This window comes from Saccopteryx bilineata, chromosome 7 (genome assembly GCF_036850765.1).
Source record: "Saccopteryx bilineata isolate mSacBil1 chromosome 7, mSacBil1_pri_phased_curated, whole genome shotgun sequence".
Taxonomy (NCBI): Eukaryota; Metazoa; Chordata; class Mammalia; order Chiroptera; family Emballonuridae; genus Saccopteryx; species Saccopteryx bilineata.
The window spans coordinates 60,596,824-60,620,962 of NC_089496.1; the positions used below are offsets into that span (position 1 = coordinate 60,596,824).

General features: G+C 50.5%; 1 protein-coding gene across 6 annotated transcripts in view; it reads right to left on the reverse strand.

The window, feature by feature from the left end:
- The window catches only part of GABRB3 (gamma-aminobutyric acid type A receptor subunit beta3), a 203,478-nt gene that overhangs the window by 15,029 nt on the left and 164,310 nt on the right, over positions 1–24,139 (reverse strand). For all 6 annotated transcript variants that reach the window (XM_066238835.1, XM_066238832.1, XM_066238834.1 and 3 more), the window contains 2 exons: positions 12,197–12,417; positions 2,917–2,999 (listed from right to left, as the gene is read on the reverse strand). In XM_066238835.1, the coding sequence (XP_066094932.1) occupies positions 2,917–2,999; positions 12,197–12,417 (304 nt within the window). The remainder of the gene's footprint in view (positions 1–2,916; positions 3,000–12,196; positions 12,418–24,139) is intronic.

Consider the following 24,139-nt stretch of genomic DNA (forward strand, 5'->3'; position numbering starts at 1 on the left):
GGTTACGGCTCTCTGTGGCTAACGCCCCCCCCCCCCCCCCCGCCCACCCCTGGATCCCGGGGGTTACCACTTCGTCTCCTACCTTCCCTCTCTGACTTTCTCCAATCCCATTGTCACCTGGCTGGCAGGGCATTAATTAACCCAGGGGTCCCCAAACTACGGCCCGCGGGCCGCATGCGGCCCCCTGAGGCCATTTATCCGGCCCCCACCGCACTTCCGGAAGGGGCACCTCTTTCATTGGTGGTCAGTGAGAGGAGCACATTGACCATCTCATTAGCCAAAAGCAGGCCCATAGTTCCCATTGAAATACTGGTTTGTTGATTTTAATTTACTTGTTCTTTATTTTAAATACTGTATTTGTTCCTGTTTTGTGTTTTTACTTTATAATAAGATATGTGCAGTGTGCATAGGAATTTGTTCATAGTTTTTTTTATAGTCTGGCCCTCCAATGGTCTGAGGGACAGTGAACTGGCCTCCTGTGTAAAAAGTTTGGGGACCCCTGAATTAACCAAATAGACACGTTCCCCAAGCCACGCCTCCTCGGGGGGCGTAACACCTGCAAATGTTTCCCAATGCAATTAGCAAAGCAAGTCCAAACTTCTTCTGAGGACCCCAAGGATCTGTCCCAGGGCTGGCCCCTGTGGACATCCAATTTCTCTCCCTGGTTCACCCAGCCCAGCCCCCGTCCCTGGGCCTCTGCAGCTCGAACCGGCGTGCTGTGCCCAGGGTGTGTGCGCCCTCGGCGGGGACACCCTTCCAGGTATTCTTGGGGCTCCCTCTCCCCGCTCTTTGCACCTTGACCGTACAGAAAACCTTTTGCGAATGTCTGCAGTCAAGTCATCAGAACATTGGGAGGGTTCCTCCTTCTGCTCAAGTGCTTTAAGCACGGACTCTTCATGGCTGGGGGTGGAGTGAGGCGGAGGGTGGGGGTGGCTCACACACGCTGAGGAAATAAATCTCTGTCACCACAGACCTTCTTGCCCGTCTGTCCGCCACCTCGGTGCAAACATGGCAGTCACAGAATTGATTTCCTTCCAGCCTAACTGGTCACCTTGGAAAGGGAGCTGCATCCTCAGACCCCAGCTCCGCCTTCCTGAAACTCCTCCTCACCCCTCCCTGGGGGTTGTCCCCTCAGGGTCACACAGAAGCCACTTAAATTCCTAGGGTGGCCCCCCCTCCCCACCACAGGGCAGGGTGCGTCTTCCCCAGGAGCCTCTGTCCCGCTGCCAGCACCTAAATGCCCCCGAGGATTCCATCAACACCTTGCAGGCTGGGCGTGACTTCATGTCCCTCCCCTGGTCTCAGACACCCGGGATGTAGGGGAGATGTAAGAACAGAAGCCGGGATGCTCCACCTGGGATCCGAGCGCTGGCCTGTCCCCTAGGACAACCTCCCCAAGGGGTCATCCACAGAGACGCTCACGTCTCGCCCCGAAAGCATCAGGCCACAGGGCGAAGTCCGTCACTCACTGTCCACACATACACACACACAAAAAAGTCAACAGAAATACCGACAAGCCTACATCCAATTGAGACTAAATAATAAAGCGCTCCATGACAGGTCGGGGCTCCTGAGGAGAGCAGGGACGCCCAGAGCCACCGGAGAGGAAGATCAGGTTGCGCAGGTGGGATATGTGTCTGTTAGACGTCACGGGATGCAGCCCCGGGTCCTCCCCGCACACAGAGGGTCTGGACGCTGGACCGCCAACAAGGCAGAGGCGGACTCTCCAAATGGGAGGAAATTGTCAAGATGCGCAGAGAGCTCGCTGGGTGGGCTGAGCTCCTCGTGGGGAACGTGCTTCACCCCAACTGCCCAGGGTCCCCGGGATACGGCCACTCACACAGAAGGAAGCATGTTGTGACCAAACTGTCCTGCTGTCTGCTCTCTGCTCACCTGGCGGCCCGAGGTGGGGGGAGGGGCATTTATTTTATTTTTTTATACGCTGCTCAGAAAAACCAGGGGATCGGGGACGTGCAGACACTCCAGGACTTTCAGCCTTGTGTCGAGTGCCTTTCCACCAATGAAATAAAAGTGGGTTTTGCATTCCATTTGCATAATTGAACAACTTTCTCTGACTTGTCATTTGCTTTTCTGGTGGTCTTGTTTAATTAAAAAAAATCAGATGCTTCTTTTTTTTTTACTGCTTCATATTCATTTTGAAATACCTCCCCCCCTAATTTTTGTGAGCAGTATATCCGACATAGCAAACAGACTCTCTTCGTCAGAGTAGAGTGGAGAATTCTGATACCTCTCTCTGTCAATCTCTGTCAACCTCTGTCTCTGTCTCTCCGTATATCTCTTTGTGTCTCTGCCTGTCTCTGTCTCTGTATCTGTCTACCTCTGTGTGCCTTTCTCATCTCTCTCTCTCTGTCTGCCTCTGTCTCTACCTCTCTTCTCTTTTTCTGTCTCTGTATCTCTGTCTTTCTCTGCCTCTGTCTCTGTCTCTCTCTCTGTATCTCTCTCTCTCTCTGTCTGCCTCTGCCTCTGTCTCTCTCTCTGTATCTCTCTCTCTCTCTCTCTGCCTCTGTCTCTACCTCTCTTTTTCTGGCTCTGTATCTCTGTCTTTCTCTGCCTCTGTCTCTGTCTTTCTCTCTGTATCTCTCTCTCTCTCTCTGTCTGTCTCTGTCTCTCTCTCTCTCTCTCTGTCTGCCTCTGTCTCTGTCTCTGTCTCTGCCTCTCTCTCTCTCTTTCTCTGTCTCTCTCTCTCTGTCTGTCTCTTTCTCCACCTCTCTCTCTCTCCCTCACAGCAGTGGAATCTGCAGAGCAGAAGATGGAACCCCGGACCTCTCAGGCAGTTAGAAACGACACACGCCGGGGCAGAAACACCCGCGAATGCCCAGATGGCTTCACACACACACACACACACACACACACACACACACACACGGAGGACGGCCGAGCCGCCCAGGTACGCACAGCTCTCGATCTCCAGCGTGCAGTTCTGCTCGTCCAAGGGGTACCTCCTCAGGTCCATCATGCAGGCCGCGGTGGTGGTGATCCTGCAACCCAGAGAGAGGCCAACGTGAGGGGCGGGGTGGGGCGGGAAGCCAGGTGGGACCACTGCCGCTGCCGGGTGGGTGGGTGAGCAGGGCGCCGCCCCCGGGTGTCACACGGAGCAGGACCCCCTTCCTCACATCAGACCCACTGAAGCGTTAACTGGCCGCGGGCACCCAGTGTGTTCTCAGTGTCCTGCGGGCCAGCTCCATCAAGAAAAGCAAACGCAAAAACTCGAAACCCCAGGAGATTTGCCCACGACGTCTTGTCGACGTTGGATCGTCCAGGCGGAGGAAGGGGTTTCTCAGGAAGTTCCTACCTTGGGTCCTCGGACCTTTCATAGCACAAAGAAAACGTATGCGTGGTCACAAGCACGGTCTAGATGAGGATCGAATTCTACTGAAGAGAGCATCGTCCTGCTACGCTACGGTTGTGGGTTCAATCCCCCCCTCCGCCCCCAATCAGGGCACACACAGGAGTCAACCAATGAATGAATGAATGGGTGGAACAGGGAATCGATGTTTCTCTCTCTCTTTCTCTCCCTTTCTCTCTCCCTCTAAACTCAATCAATTGATCACCAATCAATCCACCAGGAATAGAGCTCAACCGGCATGTCATGCTTTGGAAGCTGGTGACGCCATCTTCAAGTTGCAAGAAAGGCAGGGATGATGCAGAGGTGACGGTGAGGAAGCATGGGTGGCCGTGGCCGGACCACCGTGAAGGGTGTGTACTCCCCGTCTCCGGGCTCAGCATTCTCCTAGCTTATGCCCAAGTCTGCAGCTGGTAGCCCGGCCTGTGCCCATTCAGGGATGGCTTCTAAAATCAGAATGTCTTCTGTTGACATCCCTGGAGCTTACCCCAAATTCCCAACCACCTTCCAGGTCCCACTGATCTTGAGACCCAGCATCCGGCCCTCTCTAGACGGCCTCCCACATGAACGTTCACAACTGCCCCCCAGCAGTGGGAGGAAGTCCTGCTCCTATCGGCAGAGCCTAACCCAGCGCCAGGAGAACACCGGGTGCATGCCGGTTCCGGTTCCGGTTCCGTGGGGGCTCTTCTCCTTTCAGCTCTCCCTGCAGGTGCTCAGGGAACAAGGGACGAAAGACAGGATGTCTGTCATTAGCCCCTGGCTGGGGGACGACCTATTCTTCCATGGCTGAGAAGAGCCGAGGGAAAAACACATCCATGTCATCTGGCCCATCAGGGGTCCACGCTAAAGTTTTGTCTGCAAATCGCTGGTGCTACAGACCCACCTCGAAGGGGGAAATGTGTCCTTTCCCCACTGGTCGCAACACGCACGACTATCCTTCCGAAATGTGGCCTGGAGCCGGCAACCCGAGGCCAGCCCGTATCTTCTTCCATGACTGTGTGTTTCACCCCCTTTCATACCCCTCCTCATGCCTGCTTCTCCCTGGTCAACACCACACTGCGGTCTGTGTTTACGTGGTTTCGGAGATTTGACTTTGGGTGGTGAACACATCTAAGGCAATATGCTGATGATGTATCATAGAATTGTACACTTGACACCTATATAATTTTTTTCCCCCTTAGGTGAGAGGAGGGGAGATAGTGAGGCAGACTCCTGCATTTGCCTCCACCGAGATCTACCTGGTAACCCCGTCTGGGGCCAATGCTTGAGAATCAAGCTATTTTTAGCACCTGGGGCTGACACTCAGACCAATCAAGCCACTGGCTGTAGGAGGGGAAGAGGGAGAGAGAAGAGGGAGAGAAGCAGATGGTTGCTTCTCCTGTGTGCCCTGACCAGGAACAGAACCCGGGATGTCCCTACGCCAGCCAGACCAATGCTCTATCCACTGAGCCACCAACCAGGGTCCACTTGAAACCTATATGATTTTATTTAACCAACATCACTGAAATAAACTTAATTTTTTAAGAATAACCTTTTAATAAAGAAAAACAGGGTCAACACATAGCTCTTTGATTATATTTCTTCAAAGCACCTGACTTTCTAGCCAACCAAAGAACCAGCCTCACAACTTTTCAATTCTGGTGTGTTGTACGGTAGATGGGCAGCTCAACATCTAGACAAGATGCCTACAGGGAAGAACAAGAATAAAGTTACGCTATCATTACAAATCGTTATGAAGAAGAGAAAAAAAAGACCTGTACTGGATGGAAATGTTCCAATTTTCCTACATTTTTTTTTATTTTTTTATCTGTCCACATAAACAGAGTCAATAATTGAGATGACTGGCTTTTTATTATTTTTTTAAATAAAAAAATTTCCCCAGGGTCACCTTGGGAAACCATTCCCCAAGGTCACCTCTAAAATATGTGCATGCAGACATAAGACTCAAACACATCCGGATTGTTGAGGGAAGTCACGCTTTAATGCGACACCGTGTAAAGTGCTTCCAGCCATCATCTCGAACTATGGGTTTAGGGATTTTGCTAAAACAAATGATTCTAAGTTCTACTTGAAGAAGAAATGGGCAGTGACGGGAACCAGTGGCTCACTGTTAGGGAAGCTATTTGCTACATCGTATGCCAAGGTAAATGCCGATGGATTGAGGAGCTCTGTGGAAAATACAAAAATATGAAAAAAGAAGACGGGGAATTTAGAGTGAATTCTCACGCAATACTTTTTCCTGCTGTTCCACTCAGCACTCCTCTAGATTTGGGGGGGACAGAACGATAAACAAGACAGAAAAGTTCTCTTCTGAGAGTTTCTCTTCTCACAGTGGCTTCCCTGCCACTGCCACGGACAAGACCAGAGAGTCCACCAGAATATGATACGCGTAAAAATGACAAGATAATGTCTGATGAGACAAGGTGATGTAACAAGGGAACAAGGTGACCAGAGCAGAATTGTCCTTGTGGAGGTGACAGTTCAACTGTCTGCAATTATCCAATAACCTTAGGAGGCCAAAAATGTGAATATCTACACCGAGCAAAGAGCGTGTGCAAAGGCCCTGAGACAGGGACCTCCGTGATGTTTTTGAAGAGCAGAAGGAAGGTCTATATCCTGGACTCCTGATGAGAGCGGACAAAAGTGGTAAAGAAAAAGTGAGAGAGAGAGCGAGAGAGAGAGAAGAGAGAGAAGAGAGTTCAGAAGTGCAGGAGGCAAATCCTTCGTACAGAGAGGATGCGAAGGAAGAACAGAATCTAAATGACCTGAGGACCCCTCCCCTCCTGCTTTGAAGGAGGAGGCAAATGAAAAGTAGTAGGCATGTCAGACGGTCTCTTTGTAAACGGGAAGATGATGACATTTCTGTGTTTTCTTGTTTTTAAAATCTTTTGGTGAATTTTAGAGAGAGAAAGAGAAAGGAGACAGACAGAGAGAGAGAGAGAGAGAGAGAGAGAGAGACACGTTGATTTGTTGCTCCACTTACTGATGCATTCACTGGTTGATTCTTGCATGTGCCCTGATCGGGGATTGAACCCGTGATCTTGGCCTATCAGGATGATGCTCCAACCAACTGAGCTGCCTACTCGGGCAGAGCAACGTGGCTGTGTTTTCAATCAAAGTATGAGCTGACATCATCAAGTGAGAGTGAGGAGGGGCATTTGCAGGGTAGGTGTGAGAGGGTGTCTAAAAACAGGGGCAGAATGGACGCCCTTGGGAGTGAACAGAGAGTTTGACTTGGAAGGGACTAGTGATTTTCCCCGGCTTCAGCAGGTGACATAAACAGACAGGGTATTCCCAGTGGCCCGGATAATGACAAGACCTGAAGCAGGTGTCCCAGACTTAAAGCTAATGTGCAATTTTTTATGGCTGGCGGGGGGGGGGGGGAGGGCATCATTCTTTTCGAAATGTAATTTATCAACATGTTATTTACTTCCACAAAAATAACTAGGGGACCCTGACAAAACGAGAATTTAGGGGTTAAGCCCCCTCCTGTGCTAAGTCTGTAATAAACTTACATCTTTTCTGAAGGAAAAGCTGTTTGACCAGAACCGTTGTCATAAAATATGGTTTTGGAAGAAGATGGCAGCCCGACCCATCAGAAGACTAGTTTGAATCTTCAGGAGTAAGCCCTGACGTCATTGTAACAGTCACTTCCACCTCCACGCAGGGAAGCAACAATGTGGACAATCTGAAGCAATTTTTAACAGCAAGTGGGGAGCTTGACTGTATATTTTTTCTGGCCGATTTTTGCAATAAGCTTGTCAGGGAGAGCCTGGCTTACATTGTTGGGATAAAGAGACTATTTGGTAAACTTATTACCAGTTCCAACATCCGAGAAAAAGGTCTGAAGACACACAAAAAATGCATGCTACAAAGTTTCCTCAAACAAGCAAGGTGAGACACTTAATGATGTCAGGTGACCAGCTGACTGAACAAGGGAGCTGGGGAGACAGAACAGGGACGATGACCGCCTTCTCATAAGACGGCAGAGAACTTCAGCCCAGCATCGAGGAAAACAGAAAACTGGTGACAGGAACCGGACTGGACCCGGGTGCCACTTAGGCCAAGATCTGCCCGATTCCTGAGAAGGTTCTGTCTCCGAATTTCCAAGGAGCCCAAGTTTTACTTTTTTTTTTTGGGGGGGTGCATGTCCTAGCGGAGCGTTCTCTCACATCGCGTGGTGACCTGGGCATAGGCAAGAGGGTCATTGTCCTATTCCGTCGAGCTCAAGCCGGTGTTAGCCCAAGTTCAAGCTCAAGGGGTTACTAGAATCACTCAAAAAAATAGTTCATGATTTAAAACAACCTTTGACCACCGCGCGAACACGGTCATCCTCACGGATCCATGCGCGGACTCCCCCACATTTCGGCGAGAACATGGTCATTCTCACGGATCCATGCGCGGACTCCCCCACATTTCAGCAGACACCTTTGAGCAAGGGACTGAGGATGTCCCAGAATAAGGCTGTGGTGACCGACTACAGCGCGACGACATCACGGGAAGCTCAGCGGTGGCCAGAGATCTTCATCTATCTGTGATAAAGCAAAGACCCTTCCCAGACCCCGCACTGGGCGAGAATAGGAAAGGAAGCCCAGAGGAGAAATGGTGGCTGACCTACCAGCTGGGTACCGGACACTCGGGGCAATAATGACCTACCAGCTGGGTACAGGACACTCGGGGCAATAAGCCAACCCCCTCCCCCGTCTCCAGTGGGGAGGAAAATCCAACATTCAGGTCTCAAGGAGGACACAGCTAGGAAGAAAGTCGTCTCTGTTGGGTGAAACCTTCACGAACAGCACCTTCCAAGCAGGGGACGAACAGCAAGCTCAGTGGCCCCGGCTGGGTAGCTCAGCTGGTTAGAGCATTGTCTCGATGTACCAAGGTTGCTGGTTCGATCCCCGGTCAGGGCACATTACAAGAATTAACCAGGGAATGCAGAAATAAGTGGAACAACAACAACAACAAAAAATAGATGTTTCTCTCTCTCTCTCTCTCTCTCTCTCTCTCTCAAATCAATAAAATAAAATTTTAAAAAGGCAATCTCTGTGCTCCATAAACATTCATGGGAATTTTCACCTGTAACATCCTCAAGTGGTATCAGACATCCTTCAAGCCCAGGCCTGAAAGGATACAATGTATCATTGGGGTTACACTGGCCCATCCCTGATGAGCCATGTCACCAACACAGTCCAGTGCATACAAAATAAACCAAGAGTGGGGGGGGGGGAATGTAGAGTTGGGGAGAAGGTTCACACCACTGTGAGAACTCACACTTTCATTTTGTATCGAAAAAAACATGGTTACATGTATTCTGTATCTGTGTATATGTCTGTACATATAATGCAGAATACACATATAAATGGTACTTAAGTTCACAGAGAATATGTATACAGTACGTCTGAATTTAACAAAATCATCAGTATTTTAACTAATGTGCTTTTTTTTTTTTTTTTTGGTTCCAAAATTCAAGTTACTCCAAATTCAAATTAATGAGGCCCTGGCTGGTTGGTTCAGTGGTAGAGCATCTGCCCAGTGTGTGGAAGTCTCGGGTTCAATTCCCAGTAGGGCACACAGGAGAAGTGACCATCTGCTTCTCTTCTCTTCCCCCCTTCTCTCCTCTCTCTCTGTCTCAATTTCCCTCCCGCAGCCATGGTTCAACTGATTTGACCATGTTGGCCCTAGGCGCTGAGAATAGCTGCATAGAGCCGTTGCCTCAAGCACTAAAAATAGCACAGTTGCAAGCATCGGCCCCAGATGGGCAAAGCATCAGCCCCAGATGGGGGTCAGCAGGTGGATCCCAGTCGGGGCCTATATGGGAGTCTATCTATCTCCCTTTCTCACTTAAATAAAAATATTTTTCCTTACATTCAAATTAATCTCTATGGCTAGGTGTGTTTTGAAATCTCAAGGCAGAGATTTTTGGATGAGCTGGTTCTGAAAGGAAGCAGATGGCAAGAGTTAGCTGCTGAGCATGTGTGGAATGTGGTGGTCCGGTGCTTAGATGTTTTCTTTCTGACAACCTGTCCGGGTCCACCTAGATCTGAAGGCTTGTTTCAAAAACATGAGGTTCCATTAAAAGTGTACATTGAGATGAAATTTGAATAAAAACTGCAACATAGGTTAGAAACCCCTTTACCGGTCTGAGGGGCTGTTGGAGAAATATGATGTAGATTTGACTAGAGACAAAATGTAAGGGTATTGTACACAGTCTGCTGTTGAAAGCTTCCCAAAGCTTATTACATTACCGTTTAACTGTGATATACAAATATGCCGGCAGTATTCGGTTAAGGATAGGGTCTGATTCTGTTGGTTTTTCTTGTTCTTCCCTGTTTTGTAATGTCAAATCCCCGATACTTTAAAAGGGAGTTTGGAAATCTCCCACAGTTCTGTCACCCGTATGATATCATTCTGTCTAGGATGATCTCAAAGGTTTATGGGCCCCCACATTCATAAGCTGAAATCCTAGTCCCTAAAGATGGTGGTATTAGGAAGTGGTGGACTTAGGTCAGGAGAGTGGAGCCCTCACAAATGGGACTAGTGCCCTAATAAAGGCTTTAGTAAGAGCTCCCTAACCACAGAGCTCCCTAACTCCTGCCACCGTGTGAGCACAGCAAGAAGGTGCCTGCAGTGAACAAGGAAGCTGGACCTCACTCACCCGCTGACTCTGCCAGCATCTTGACTCGAAGGTTCACCCTCCAGAAGCTGGTTTGATAAGCCACTCTGTTGGTGTGTTTTATTATATAGCAGCCTGAATGGACTAAGAAACTAGTCTAATAGGGCTGAAGCTCTTGTCTTTTTAAGAGACACATCCTCACGTACTCTGTCTCTGGTAAGAAAATAAACTGGACAGAACCCCAAAGAGAAAGTTTTTCTCAAAAGCCAGGAAGGACCAGCTTCATTTCTGGTGAAATCTGCTTCCTCCACCACGCACACGTGTGCATGCACACACATATGCGCACACGTGTGCACACGCTTGCTTCCTCTATACAGTTTTTTTTTGGGGGTGGAGGCAGGTAATTGAAAGGCATGACTTCTCATTCTATGCTCACACGGTTTCTGCAGTAATATTTTGTACAACTGATGTCTTGTCAGAACTCCCAGAACCTGGTAACCACATCTCCCATTTTGGGGCCAAATGATAAAATGCTGATAATGTCCCCAGGAAACATCGACTGGGCTTTTTCACAGGGGCACCATGGCTTGGTGGATATGTGTCACTTTGCTTTTCCTTACGGTGTAAAAAAACAACAACCAGATTTTTGCAAAAATGTTGACTCTTGATCTGCATGCTGCCATTCTGAGAAATTCACTAACATTTTCTACACAAGGCGATGTTTGTTAAATAATTCCCTTTGCTCATCTTAAAAGTCCCAGTGGTGCCTGGCCTATGGTGGCGCAGTGGGTAAAGTATCGACTGGAATGCTGAGGTCACCAGTTCGAAACCCTGGGCTTCCCTGGTCAAGGCACATATGGGAGTTGATGCTTCTTGCTCCTCCCCCCTTCTCTCTCTCTCTCTCTCCTCTCTAAAATAAACAAATAAAATCTTAAAAAAAAAAGTCCCAGTGGTGCAGGTGTAAATATATATTATTATGATATCTTTTTAAAATTCTCTTTTTAATTTTTTTTTTTTAAGTGAGAAGTGGGGAGGCAGAGAGACGAATTCTTGCATGTACCCTGACTGGATCCACCTAGCAAATCCCCTATGGGATGATGCTCTGCCCATCTGGGGCTCTGCTCCGTTGCTCAGCAACCAAGCTAATTTTAGCACCATAGAGGCAAGACCATAGAGCCATCCTCAGCACCTGGGCCAACTTGCTCCAACCCAGCCATGGCTGCAGGAGTGGGGAAGAGAAATAAGAAGAGAGAAGGGAGAGGGGGAGGGTTGGAGAAGCAGATGGTCGCTTTTCCTGTGTGCCCTGACTGGGAATCAAACCCAGGACATCCAGACTCTGGGCCAGTGCTCTATCACTGAACCAACCGACCAAGGCCTATTATGATTTTATTGAGAACCATCACAGTCTTAGCCAAAAGACTACGGATTCACAAACACATTGATATCAACTTTCTGCCCAGAGCCACCTGTCTCCCTCTCAGAGCTGTGGGCCAGTCCTTGAAGACCTCAAGGGTACTTTCAAGCCAGAAAATCCAGAAAGACACATACATAAAATTCCCTAAAACAAAACCCAACAACAAAAAAAATCACCGCAAAGTCAATGCAAGAAACAAAATACTTTGACGGGCACCCATTTAACCAGGGGATGGTGTTCATAACCATGAACTTGGCAGTGTTGGGCTCCAGACTGCACTCTGCTGTTTCCGACTCAAGCGACTTCGTGATGAGACTCAGCGAGTGACAGTTCTCATCAGGAAGCCTCCGTATTTCGCCCTCCCCGTCCATACGGGCGGCACCACTGCACGGAAGCCCACCGAGACTGCACCCGGTATCGGCGGAATGAAGCGTTTTCCTTCCGACTCTGCAGAAATGGCTTTGGGGACACGTTATTGAAGCCTTCTGCAGTGTCAGGGTAATATTAATTACAGGCCTGTGTGGCTATGATACAGGGGAATCCGTCCCTAGGGAATCTGGTTTCTCAGATACAGCAACCCAACTAGATCGCATCGGCCCAGGCAGGCTGTCCTTCTGGCCGGTGACTATTAATAGGAACCACGATGCCCTGAATCCTATAAGGTATCTTTTCTGCAGAGCTCAGAGCGTGGCGCGGACGTATCCGAATGAATCTGAGGACTCAGGCCTCAGCTGACTGTGATCACCGCCCAGTGACGGAAGTTCAAGGCGCAGGGTTCTGCGCAGCCCGGAGGGGGCAGACTGACCTGAGTCCATACAGCACCGTCCCGTCGGGGTGAAGCCGGATCATCCGGTTCTTCACCGTCACTCCGTGCACGAAAGACTTTTTGTCATTCAGGAAATACGTGTCGGGCACCCAGAGCTGGTCAGCCACGCGATTGTCCAGCGTGAGGTTGAGAGGAATCCCGGAATAGGCCAGTCTTTTGTCTCTCCAGTATTGTTGAAAATACATGGTTAAGGTGTAGTCCTGGGGAGGGAAACAAGAAGAGACAGAAATTAGTTTGCGCTCAGCCTCAGTTTCCTCTGACGAGGGGCAGAATCCGGGTCAGACTCCGGGAGAAACAGAGAGGACGTTCATGCAGGGTAGAAAGGAGTCCTCGTTTCCTTAGACACGCAAAATGCCAGGCTGAATAGGAGCATGTCCTGTCCATAGATCCTCTATTTAGGTAAATCCAAGAGTAGACAAATTGGCACTTAGAAAAAAAAAAATCACACAGAAATAAAGGCAAACAATAAAAAATAAAAACGAAGGTCACTGTAACATGAGTTGTTGGCAGAGAACTGGAGTCCGTCCCTAAGGACTCCCCCGGGTCCTCAATCTCCGCACCAAGGCGGTCGTGAACGTTAACTACCAGGATCTAGGAGCTCTACCTGCCAACTCGGCTGTAAAAAGTTACTTTCATCGCCTGCCCTTAATGTGGGCTATCAATCCAGACCCTCCACCAACATCCACTGCGGACCCGGGACCTGTGAGAGCTCTCTAGGTCTCAGCCATCCAGATGTCTATTTCTCCACTCTCTGGGCCATAGCATCAACTGGAGATGAGGACATATTCCTCTAGGACAAGGTGGTGATGGTGGTGGGGAGTGGGGAGCCCCTCCAGGCTTGCCAATAAAATAAACCAATACCTGAGCACTGAACGGACTTTTGTTGTTTTTTTCTGTGTGTGTGTGTGTTTGTTTATCTGCAGAGCAGTTAGTGCAAGAAGTGAGTGGAAAAAGGAGAAGCAGAGGCTAAGCTTGCGAAGCTTATTTTTTTACATTGTTTACTCTTCTCGGCGACCGCTACTCCCTAATTCTAACCCCAATGTCAGCATCACCCTCCAAACCACATTCCTAGGGAAACAGAAGAGTTTCTCGTCTGTTGCGGTCATTGGTTTCTCTTAGGTGTCATTTTCTGTAACCCTGCCGGCACGAGTTTCATTTCAGGGCCTGCGGCAGGTGACCAACCACAAAGGAATGTCCAATGAAGTCATGGACGGTTGAAACTGCTGACGATGGAAAATGCACCAACATCCGTTAAGTAGTGGACAAGCACCCCTGTGCCCAGCGATTGTGGCAGCCAATCAGCAAATACCCTGCCACCCTTCTTACTTCTCTACCCTAACCCTTTATTTTATTTTATTTACTCATTTTTAGAAAGGAGAGAGAGAGGGAGAGAGAGAGACAGAGGAGAGAGAGGCAGAGAGCGAGAAGGGGGGAGGAGCTGGAAGCATCAACTCCCATATGTGCCTTGACCAGGCAAGCCCAGGGTTTCGAACTGGCGACCTCAGCATTTCCAGGTCGACACTTTATCCACTGCGCCACCACAGGTCAGGCCCTACCCCGTGGCCTAAGTCTGTAGCCGGGGCTGCTCTCCCTTATGAGACAGCCCGGCAGGGTTCCTTTCATTAAAGCCTGTTACACTGGTCTATCGGACTCCGATTGATTCTATCATTTGGTGCCGAAACCCGGGACAGGGTACTAACTGCCTGGACGATCCCTCTTTGCCGTCCAAACCAGGGAAGCAATGGGCAAGCGGCAGCTCGTCCCGGGCTTACTCCCTGATTCTGTTTGGACGTGTAATTGTAGGTTGATTGGCCAGAGGTCTGACCCTGTCCCGGACCCCTGCCAGACCAGAGGCAGGAAATTTCTTTGAGGTCTTCCTATCCCCAGGTAGGTCCTTCCTTGTGCCTCCCATTGCGTCCCCGGCCCAGGGTTCTGCTTCAGGAGGACTCTCGTTGAAGTGGCCTCAGTGTCATTGACTCAAAAGCCCAGGCGCCTCGTCAGGTCGCTCTCGTTCTCATTAGAACGGAGGTCTCCGGTGACGACCGGTCACCTCACGTCCTACTCGTTCTCCAGGAGTAACTGAGGGAGTGTGAGGACGCTCTTCTCCCTCGTAATTCTCAGCCCATCGCAGGCACCTCCCGATCACGACCCTCAGAGGCTACACCCCCCCCCCCCCAGGCTGTCTCTTAAAAAATGTCATCAAACTCACTCTCTTGGACCTCAAGCCAAAAAACAAAAACAAAAACAAACAAACTCATCTTTTTCTGCAATACAGCCTGGCCCCAATACAAGATCAACAATAATTCCTATTGGCCTGAAAACAGCACATTTGACATAAACATTCTTCGGGACTGTTGGTCAAGTAAGTTTGTAAATAATGATATATATCATATGTTTGCTCGCTTATAGTTTGCATTGAATGTGGGGGGGCGGACTGTGGGCAGGCAGGATCCTTGTAGCCTGGGGCTTGGTTTTAGGACTAAGCCTTTCCCACCCTTTTTGATGTGGGGTGGTGCAATCCCATCATGCCTCAGATAAGTGACTTTGTAGTAGAGACTTCCCTATTTTGTATATTGGATTAAAGGTTTTGATTTCTGCACTATAAAGTGGGGTAGACCAGGAGCTTGCTCTCTTGGTTCCTGAGATTAGCATTAGAGGAGAGAGCAGAGCAGAGAGAGGCCACGTGGAGAAGAGAAGCAGCCAAGATGGCGGAGTGCTGAGTGAGAAGCCAGTTTGTGCAGAGAGAAGGAGATGGGGAATAGAGGTGAATAAGGCTGGTGAGCTAGAAACCTTTGATTCTAGGAAACTCGGAGAAGTCAGTAGCTTTGTGAGCACTGAATGAGTGGGTTTTGGAGCCCAGTGTGTGTTTTTTACTTGCCTGCCGGGTGCAACCTAGGATTAAAGACTATGGCCCACCAGTTTTTGGTTCCGTTGTTTCTTTACCAACTGTCTGAAGCCAATGTGAACCTGCATGGGCCAGGCGGCTGTGATGGTGGCCCTGGCTACTGGCTTCACAGGGACCTAGACAATTTTTGCCTAAACAGGGAGGGCCTCAGAAATTCCCTATGTACAGGCTTTCTTCTTTCTCCAATCTCAACTCTCCCTCTGCTCCTCTTGCTCGACCTACCAAATACTTTTAGCAAAAACCCCTTCTCCCCCGTCCTCCTCCAACTCTCCTCCAAGCTCTGCTCTTTTTGACTCCTCTGACCACCAGCACCTCAACCTCCTCCTCCTCCTCCTGCTGCTCCTCCTCCTCCTCCTCCTCCTCCCCCTCCTCCTGCAGATTCTGACCTTTCCATCCAGCTGCTCACGCTGTCCGTCCGTCCGCTCCCTCCGTTCCTCCCCTCTGTGCCGACAACTCCCTGCCATCTCGAGAAGCTTAAAAAGGCAGAGTTGTCTACTGAGCTGTGTGAGTGAGTAAATATCTCTAGTATCATTTTAGTTGAAACAAGTAAAGCGTGCTTACTTAAATTTCTTAATTTGTCATTTGTATATGTGAAGTCTTTGTTTAATGTGTAATTCTGTCTGTTTCTAAGGCCTGAATGGAATTTTTGCATGCAAAATTAGACATTTCTGGGCAAAAGTAAAAAAAAAATTTATAAAACAAGCCTGAAAAAAATTAAAAATCTCTTGAATCCAAGACCCCATAGCTTCAGGGCTCTGTCTGATTTCTCCCCTGAAGAAATTATTCTCTTCTGTTAGTTCCTACTTCTTGTCTTGCGTCCTCTAGAGTCAAACACCCTTTATTCTGGGTGCTAGTTATTGTCTGTCTTATCTTTCTTACTTTCATTAGTGTGCTAATTCCTGCCTTCTCTCTGGGCAGTCTGAAACGTTTCTCCAGCCTCTGGGGGGAGGGCTGGCAAGTAAGCGGTTTGGGTGCCAGGTTAAAAATGTGTATGTTAGCCTGACCTGTGGTGGCGCAGTGGATAAAGCATCGACCTGGAAATGCTGAGGTCACCGGTTCGAAACCCTAGGCTTGTCTGGTCAAGGCACATATGGGAGTTGATGCTTCCTGCTCCTCCCCCTGTACTCTCTGTATCTCTCCCTCTCTTTCTCTCTCCCCTCTCTCTCTAATAAAAATGAATAAATAAAATCTAAAAAAGTAAATAAATAAAAAAATTTTTAAAAAATGTGTATGTTATTTCAAAGGCCTTTTGTTAATTCTCGTTTTTAATCTGCTATTTCATAGCCCTGTGATGTTAAAAATATGCAACAGTTGTTAATAATGTCCTTTTTACATAATGTTTAGTTTATTCAATGCTAAGTAATATAAGAAAAGGCGTCATATCCTGGAACTCCTGCAAATCTATTTTATCATGCTTTTGTTAAAATTTCTTTTGAATGCCAATTTACTGGTTTATCCAGCAGGGAAGAGACTCTAGAATCCTAAGGGAGACACCAAAAAAACCCCCGTTTTTCTTGATTTGATCCAGCTAATAACACTGTTTATGTCTTTTTTTCCCCAAAAGTCCATATAGACAGAAAAGGGCCCTCAAACCCCTCAACGAGATCTCCTGAGCACGGACGGCTTCTCAGGTCTATAATAACCGGGAGGAACAGAAGACAGACAGGCAGCCCAAAGGAGAGCAGGCAAAACACCAGCTCTTGGCGGCTGCTCTTCAAGTCTCCAACGCCCCAAGTCTCCAACTTCCCGGGACTCCCGCATGCCAGGAAAAATTAAAAAAAAAAAAAAAAATCCCAGAAGAAGAAGAACAGCCTGGGCCGTGAGCAACTATGACTACCCCCTGACAACAGACAGGAAGGAGATTCCAGCTGGCTCTATTCTTTCTTATCTCCTTACCCTTAAAGGCATACTCTGCCTCCATACCCTCCCTGTTGGAATCCTCTCATCTAGAAAGCTCTCTTAATCTTATTATTATTATTTTTTGTATTTTTCTGAAGTTGGAAACGGGGAGGCAGTCAGACAGACTCCCGCATGCACCGGACCGGGATCCACCCGGCACGCCCACCAGGGGCGACGCTCTGCCCACCAGGGGGCGATGCTCTGCCCATCTGGGGCGTCGCTCTGTTGCAATCAGAGCCATTCTAGTGCCTGAAGCAGAGGCCATGGAGCCATCCTCAGTGCCCGGGCCAACTTTGCTCCAATGGAGCCCTGGCTGTGGGAGGGGAAGAGAGAGACAGAGAGGAAGGAGAGGGGGAGGGGTGGAGAAGCAGATGGGCGCTTCTCCTGTGTGCCCTGGCTGGGAATCGAATCCGGGACTCCTGCACGCCAGGCTGACGCTCTACCACTGAGCCAACAGGCCAGGGCCTCTTAATCTTATTTAAAATCTCATAATCAAGACTAATTCCTCCGATGCAGCCGACTGCTGGATGTGTCTGGCCACGTCATCTTCAGCTTACTCAGCTTAATAATACTCATCTCCTTCATACCACTCATATGTACAAGATTCAGAAAGGGGCCACCTTCTTTGAGAGAGCCAGCACTCTCATAGGAGATTACCCCACCTTAGGAGCAAACAAGCTATACTACACCTACTATTCCCAGCTTGAAAAATTAAAACCCCGAACCCCTCCTGCTCAAGGACCAGTCACTGTAAATACCCCTCTCCTTTCACCTGTTCCCCTATGCTTCAAGGCCCAGGGTGACATGACCACCCAGCTGGTCACCTCCCCTCTAACCTCTGCATCACCACAATAACTATTCAATGTCCCCCAAAACCATCAGAACCATCGAGTTAACTAGCAAGTCTGTCTCTCCAGAAGCAAACGGATTGTTTCCTAACCCCGTTCGATTCACAGGACCCCCTACCCTTACGGCTCAATCTCATAAATGCTCCTATCCCGAGAACCAACTCTATCCCTGGCTTTTCTCCACAGCTTCGACTACCTTAAAATGCTCAAAACAATCCGCTACTCATATCTCCCCACTTATTGGGGAAGCTCTTTCCTCTACCCTGACCTGAGCTCAGAAACAGAGAAATGACAATGACCCCTTGTCCATCTATTCTCTATTCGCCTCTCAGCCTGCCTCACCCAATCAGGGGCTTTCTACTCGTGTGGGACCAACACCTATACGTGTCTCCTTACTAATTGGACAGAAACCTGTACTCTAATCTATCTCACCCCCAATATCAACCTAATCCCACCTTATGGGCCTCTTTCAATTCCTAGTACACTACCCGTCAATCTAAGGACCAAACGAGCTGTACAGGTAATCCCTCTTCTTGTGGCTTTAGGAATCTCTACAGGAGTAGGTCTAGGGGCAGGGGGATTGGCCACTGCCCTGTCTTATTACCACTCTCTCTCTCCCTGAAGACCTCCAAAGCTCCCTGGAAGAAATTGCCTCCACCCTAGTAAAACTCCAGGATCAAATTGATTCCCTAGCCGCTGTCACGATACAAAATCGCCGAGGACTTGATCTCTTTTTTTTTTTTTTTTTTTTTAATTTTATTTATTCATTTTTAGAGAGGAGAGAGAGAGGGAGAGAGAGAGAGATAGAGAGAGAGAAGGGGGGAGGAGCTGGAAGCATCAACTCCCATATGTGCCTTGACCAGGCAAGCCCAGGGTTTCGAACCGGCGACCTCAGCATTTCCAGGTCGACGCTTTATCCGCTGCGCCACCACAGGTCAGGTGACTTGATCTCTTAACGCCAGAAAAAAAGAGGTCTTTGTGTCTTTCTAGGAGAAGAGTGTTGCTTTTACCTTAATCAGTCAGGACTAGTTAGAGCCGCAGCAATCAATTTAAAGGAAGGAGCCCAGCGAATTCGTGAGAAACAAACCAAGTCGTGGAATCAGTGGTTTTGCACAAAATGGGTGTCTTGGCTATTGCCTTTCATTGGTCCACTCACTCTCCTATTTATTATTCTAGCTTTTGGACCCTGCCTCTTACGTCTGTTCACTAGTTTCTTACAGAACCGCAGGCAGACCTTCGCCAATCAGAAAATTGGAGAAACCTACCTAGCCCTACACACCAACCCTGAAGCCTGCCCTCGTGAAACAGAAAAATATGGACCCCTGTAAATACACCCCTACCCGGCAGGAAGCCATCACTGCACCTCTCAATAGAGTGACCCACTGAGAGGGACCCTGAGAGAGGCCAGAACTCCTCACCGCCCCTACTCAGCAGGAAGAAGTTACAGAAGACGATGACCTCCGTCCCCTTTCCCTTGAGCCTCTCTAGGAATCATTCTCTCTCCTTTTGATAGAAATATATCAAACAGTCGGGAATCTTAGGTGTCATTTCTTTAACCCAGCCGGCACGAGTTTCGTTTCAGCGGCGGGTGACCAACCGCAAAGGAATGTCCGATGAAGTCATGGACGGGGGACACTGCTGACGACTGAAAATGCACCAACATCTGTAATTAGTGGACAAGCACCCCTGTGCCCAGCGATAGCAACAGCCAATCAGCAAATGCCCCGCCACCCTTCCTACTTCCCTACCCTAACCCTTCAAACCTGTCCTGAGCCTGTAGCCGGGGCTGCTCCCCCTTACGAGACAGCCCGGCAGGGTTCCTTTCATTAAAGCCTGTTACTCTGGTCTGTCGGACTCCCATTGATTCTATCAGTTTCCAGAGCCCTGAAGTCTAGCGTCTTGTCCCATCATCCCCTTCCCACTGGCGCGAACGTGGATTGCGCTGAGAAGGGAGGGGCCGTGTCGGTCCCCCCCCCCCTCTTCCCTGGGGGAGCCCAGGTGTGTGTCTCACAGTCTGAAAGCTCGGACGGGGGAGGGGGTTTTATTTCAGGTCGGGCAGCTGTCCCCACCACCAGCATCACCTGTCCACTTCGGCCTTGGGCGTTTTGCTGAGCTGACCGGAGTGGGTTGGGGTTGGGGTGGGAGAGACCTCTAACACAAAGGGAGAGGACTGAAATGCCACCTGCTGCCTCAGCTGTGCCTCCTGAAGCAACGGCGTTGGTGCGTCAGCAGCGACACCAGCCAGCATCCCTCCCATCTGCAGGGACTGGCAGATGGAGAAAAGGATGACCACGCACAGGTCGAAACCCCCTTTGCCCCCCAGTGCACTTGGGAGGAGCCAGGCCGCTGACCCGTGGGGTGCACAGCGTCCAGCACCACGACAGCGACAGCGACCCCCGCAGGGATCCACCTGCTCTATCCCGCCCTACCCACCTACCCCCCAAGCCCTTGCCCTGCCTCAAGCTAGTGTCAGCTCATTGCAGTACAAAGGGGGATTGTTGTAGGGCGTGCTGATTCCCAATCAATGAAGAAGAAGAAAACAGAAGTGTCGAGAACGCAGGGGAGGTGCCTCCCCCCCGCCACGCGCCATTAAACACCAGGAAGGGGGGGGCTGGGGGCTGGGGGGTGGGGGGGGGCTGGGGGATGGAATTAGACCGCGAGGCCAGCGAAACGGCAGTGCCGTAATACAGTGAAACGGCCTTGTCTGCGGATCGGTTCGCAGCGACGTCTGGACAGTGCAGAGCGAGGTCGTGTGAGGTAACGCCACTGTTGAAAGGGAGCCATTGTTGAAAGCGAGCAGTCAGGACTCTGGAGCCACCAAAGCCTCTATCCTTGAAAGCGTTTTTTTTTCTTCCCCACAGCTGCTATGCAGAAAGATGCCTCCTGAAAGTGGTTTTTCTTGTTTGTGTTTTTGCCTTTTTTTTTTTTTTAAGGGGATCCTGGACCAGTGGCTGCGCTGGTTTTCACATGTAGCGTCTAGTCAGGAGGAGAGGCAGTTTGCACGGGACAAAGAGTCTGCCCCGGTTCTCAGGAAAAGCAGAGACCTGGAGACCCAGACAGGCCTGGGATGCATGGAGACCTTGGAGGTGGGGTGGGGTGGGGTGGGGGGCTCAGGGGCAGGAGATCCCGGACTTCTCCTGGTTCCTGAGATGGAGACAGGGACGGGTGTTTTTGTTCTTCCATCTTAAAGCCTCCAGGTGGACTCAGGTGACATCTGGGTGGAAACCCGTAGGTGTGAAGAAGGGCAGAGACACAAAACGTGGCCTCTCAGAACACATCCACTCTGGGCTGCATAGACTCCTGCTGGTGGCCGAGGGCTGGGTAGGTTGCAGCAGACACCCCAGTGAGACAAGCAGTGGATATTGGTCACAGCGCTGCTCCACCAAGCTGATCAGTGAGCCTGCGCTGTTGGCAGCCCCAAGACAGTGCCCAGGAAAGGCAGACAAGGGGATGCCCTACTGGACCCCCATGAGCCTCCCCACTTCTCCCTGGGGTGGTCACCCCAAATGCAGGGCAGCTGGGGGAAGCCCCAGAGGAGAGGAAAGCAAACAGCCAAGGTCCCAAAGTGGCATTTCTCAAAGGAAGGGTCATAAGAACAGGACCCGGCAGTCGGGGGGTAGGGGTGGGGCATTTAACCGAAAGCCATGGCGTCTCTACAACGTGGGCCTGTGGCCGGGTGCGGCTGGGTACAGGTGGGAATCTTCAGGTACTCTGGGCACAGAACTCTCTGAGACACCCCGAGCCTCTGCCAAGGTGACAAGCAGTCTGGGTAGTGGTCACCTTTCCCTCCTCAGCCTTCTGCAGGGGAGACCAAAGCCCCCAGAGAGGGCCAGGAGGGAGGGGTGGGGTGTGGAAGGGGCGGAAAATGAGGGGAGGGGCCTGATGAAATGACAGGCGGGGCCAGAGGAGGGGAGAGGTGGGGTCTGAGGAGAGGAGGGGCGGGGCCTGAGGGATAGAGGAGTGGAGACTGGGGATGGGGGGGTCCTGAGGAAATAAGGGGTGGGGCGGGGCTTGAGGAAAAGAGATGGGGACTGGGATGGGGGCAGGGCCTAAGAAAATGAGGGGTTTGCCTGACCTGTGGTGGCGCAGTGGATAAAGCATCGACCTGGAAATGCTGAGGTCACCAGTTCGAACCCCTGGGCTTGCCTGGTCAAGACACATATGGGAGTTGATGCTTCCAGCTCCTCCCCCCTTCTCTCTCTGTCTCTCCTTTCTCTCTCTCTGTCTCTCCCTTTCCTCTCTGAAAAAATGAATAAAAAAAAAAAAAGAAAATGAGGGGTGGGGGGCTGGGGATGGGGTGGGGCCTGAGGGAAAGGGATGAGGACTGGAGTGTGGGTGGGGCCTGAGCAAATGAGGGGTGGGGACCGGGTTGGGGGTGGGGCCTGAGAAAATGAGGTGGAAACTAGGGGGCGGGGCCTGAGCAAATGAGGGGTGGGGACTGGGGAATGGAGGGGTGAGGATTAGGTTGGGGGCGTGGCCTAGGAAAATGAGGAGTGGGGGCTGGGGGCGGGGCCTGAGCAAATGAGGGGTGGGCTTGAGGATAAGAAAGGCGTGGCCTGAGGATGGAGGCGTGGCCTAAAGAAAGGATGAGGCGGGGTCTGGAGGGAAGGGAGGGACAGGTGAGGGTGAGGGTGAGGCTGGGCGTGGGAGGGGTGGGAATCTAGGAAGAGAGCGGCTCCAGGGGAGGCAGAGCAGGAGGGGGAATGGAGCTCAGAGAGGAGGAGCAGGGCACAGGGGACCAGCAAGCCCCTGCCCCCAGCTGGGGCTCAGACTCAGGGAAGCTCGCCCTGGGACGGTGGGCTTGAATGACCCATTCAGACTGCTGGTGTTGGCAGGAGAGGGAGGCACTGGGGGTCGGGGTCCTCAGAAAGAGCAGGTTCTTCAGACCTGGCTGGGATTATAATTTTGCTTCGACCCTACGCTTTGATAAGGCCGCGCCCGGAATGAGGGCAGGAGGGAGATTTACAGCACTGTTTGCAGCATTTATAAACTATCCCTCCTATAAATTAATTAACTGAGAGTCACCCTGGGCGAGCGCATGGATCCTGACTCACGGATCCAGTGTTAGCAGGTGTCTCGACAGCCCTGGGCGCCCTGAGAACTTTCTCAGCTTCTGTTTTAGGTGCGGAACCAGCCCTGCCAGGCAGCGGGCACCAGATATTCTTGGGAGGCCCTAAGGAAAGGCACTGATTTCCTGCCCCGCCTAGCCCCTTAGCTGCCAGTGCCCCCTCCCACCTCTGCTGCTCCACCCCCCCAGCAGTCCTCCCCCAAAGCCTCGCTAGGGAAGGCAGCTGGGTGAGCCTGGGCAGAGCACTTACCCTTGGGCTCCAGGGTCACACCTCAGACTCAGTGCTCTTCCACCTTAGGTCACACACTGCCTGAGGGGTGTGCGTGTGTGTGTATATGTGTGTGTGCACGCATGCCCAGACCCAGGACACTGCTGTCCACCCAGGAAAACCCCCACCCCCTCTCTGGATCACACTGTGACACGTCCCAGTAGCCCTGGGATGTGGGATTCTGTGGACAAAGCTCAGGCAGCCAGGAGGAAAACCCAAACGTACCCTCATCCAGAACCTTCCAGTTTGCCAAGAACCCAAACTCTCAGGGGCGGGATGTACAAAGGTGAGTTTGTATTTAAGTGTATAGTAGTTGGTTTGAAAGATGGTAGCTTGTCAAGATCATAAGATAAAATGCCTTAAATCTCTCTCTCTTTCTATCTCTCTGTTACAGAAGGTTTATAATCAACTTAGGATCAGCACAAATAAATACTGAGGCAAGAACTTGGGTGGCCCTGGCCAGTTGGTTCAGTGGTAGAACACTGGCCCGGCATGTGGAAGTCCTGGGTTCGATTCCCGGCCAGGGCACACAGGAGAAACGCCCATCTGCTTCTCCACCCCTCCCCCTCTCCTTCCTCTCTGTCTCTCTCTTCCCCTCCCGCAGCCAAGGCTCCACTGGAGCAGAGTTGGCCTGGGCGCTGAGGATGGCTCCATGGCCTCCGCCTCAGGCACTAGAATGGCTTCGGTTGCAGCAGAGCAATGCCCCAGATGGACAGAGCATCGCCCCTTGGTGGGCATGTTGGGTGGATCCCAATCAAGTGCATGCAGGAGTCTGTCTGACTGCCTCCCAGCTTCTCACTTCAGAAAAATACACACACACACACACAAAGAACTTTGGGTTGAACCAGTCTCCCTCAAAAGAATCTTCCAAACATAATCATTCCATTAAATGGATGGTTTATTACTCCTGGCTTCTTTTTAGGGATCATAAAAC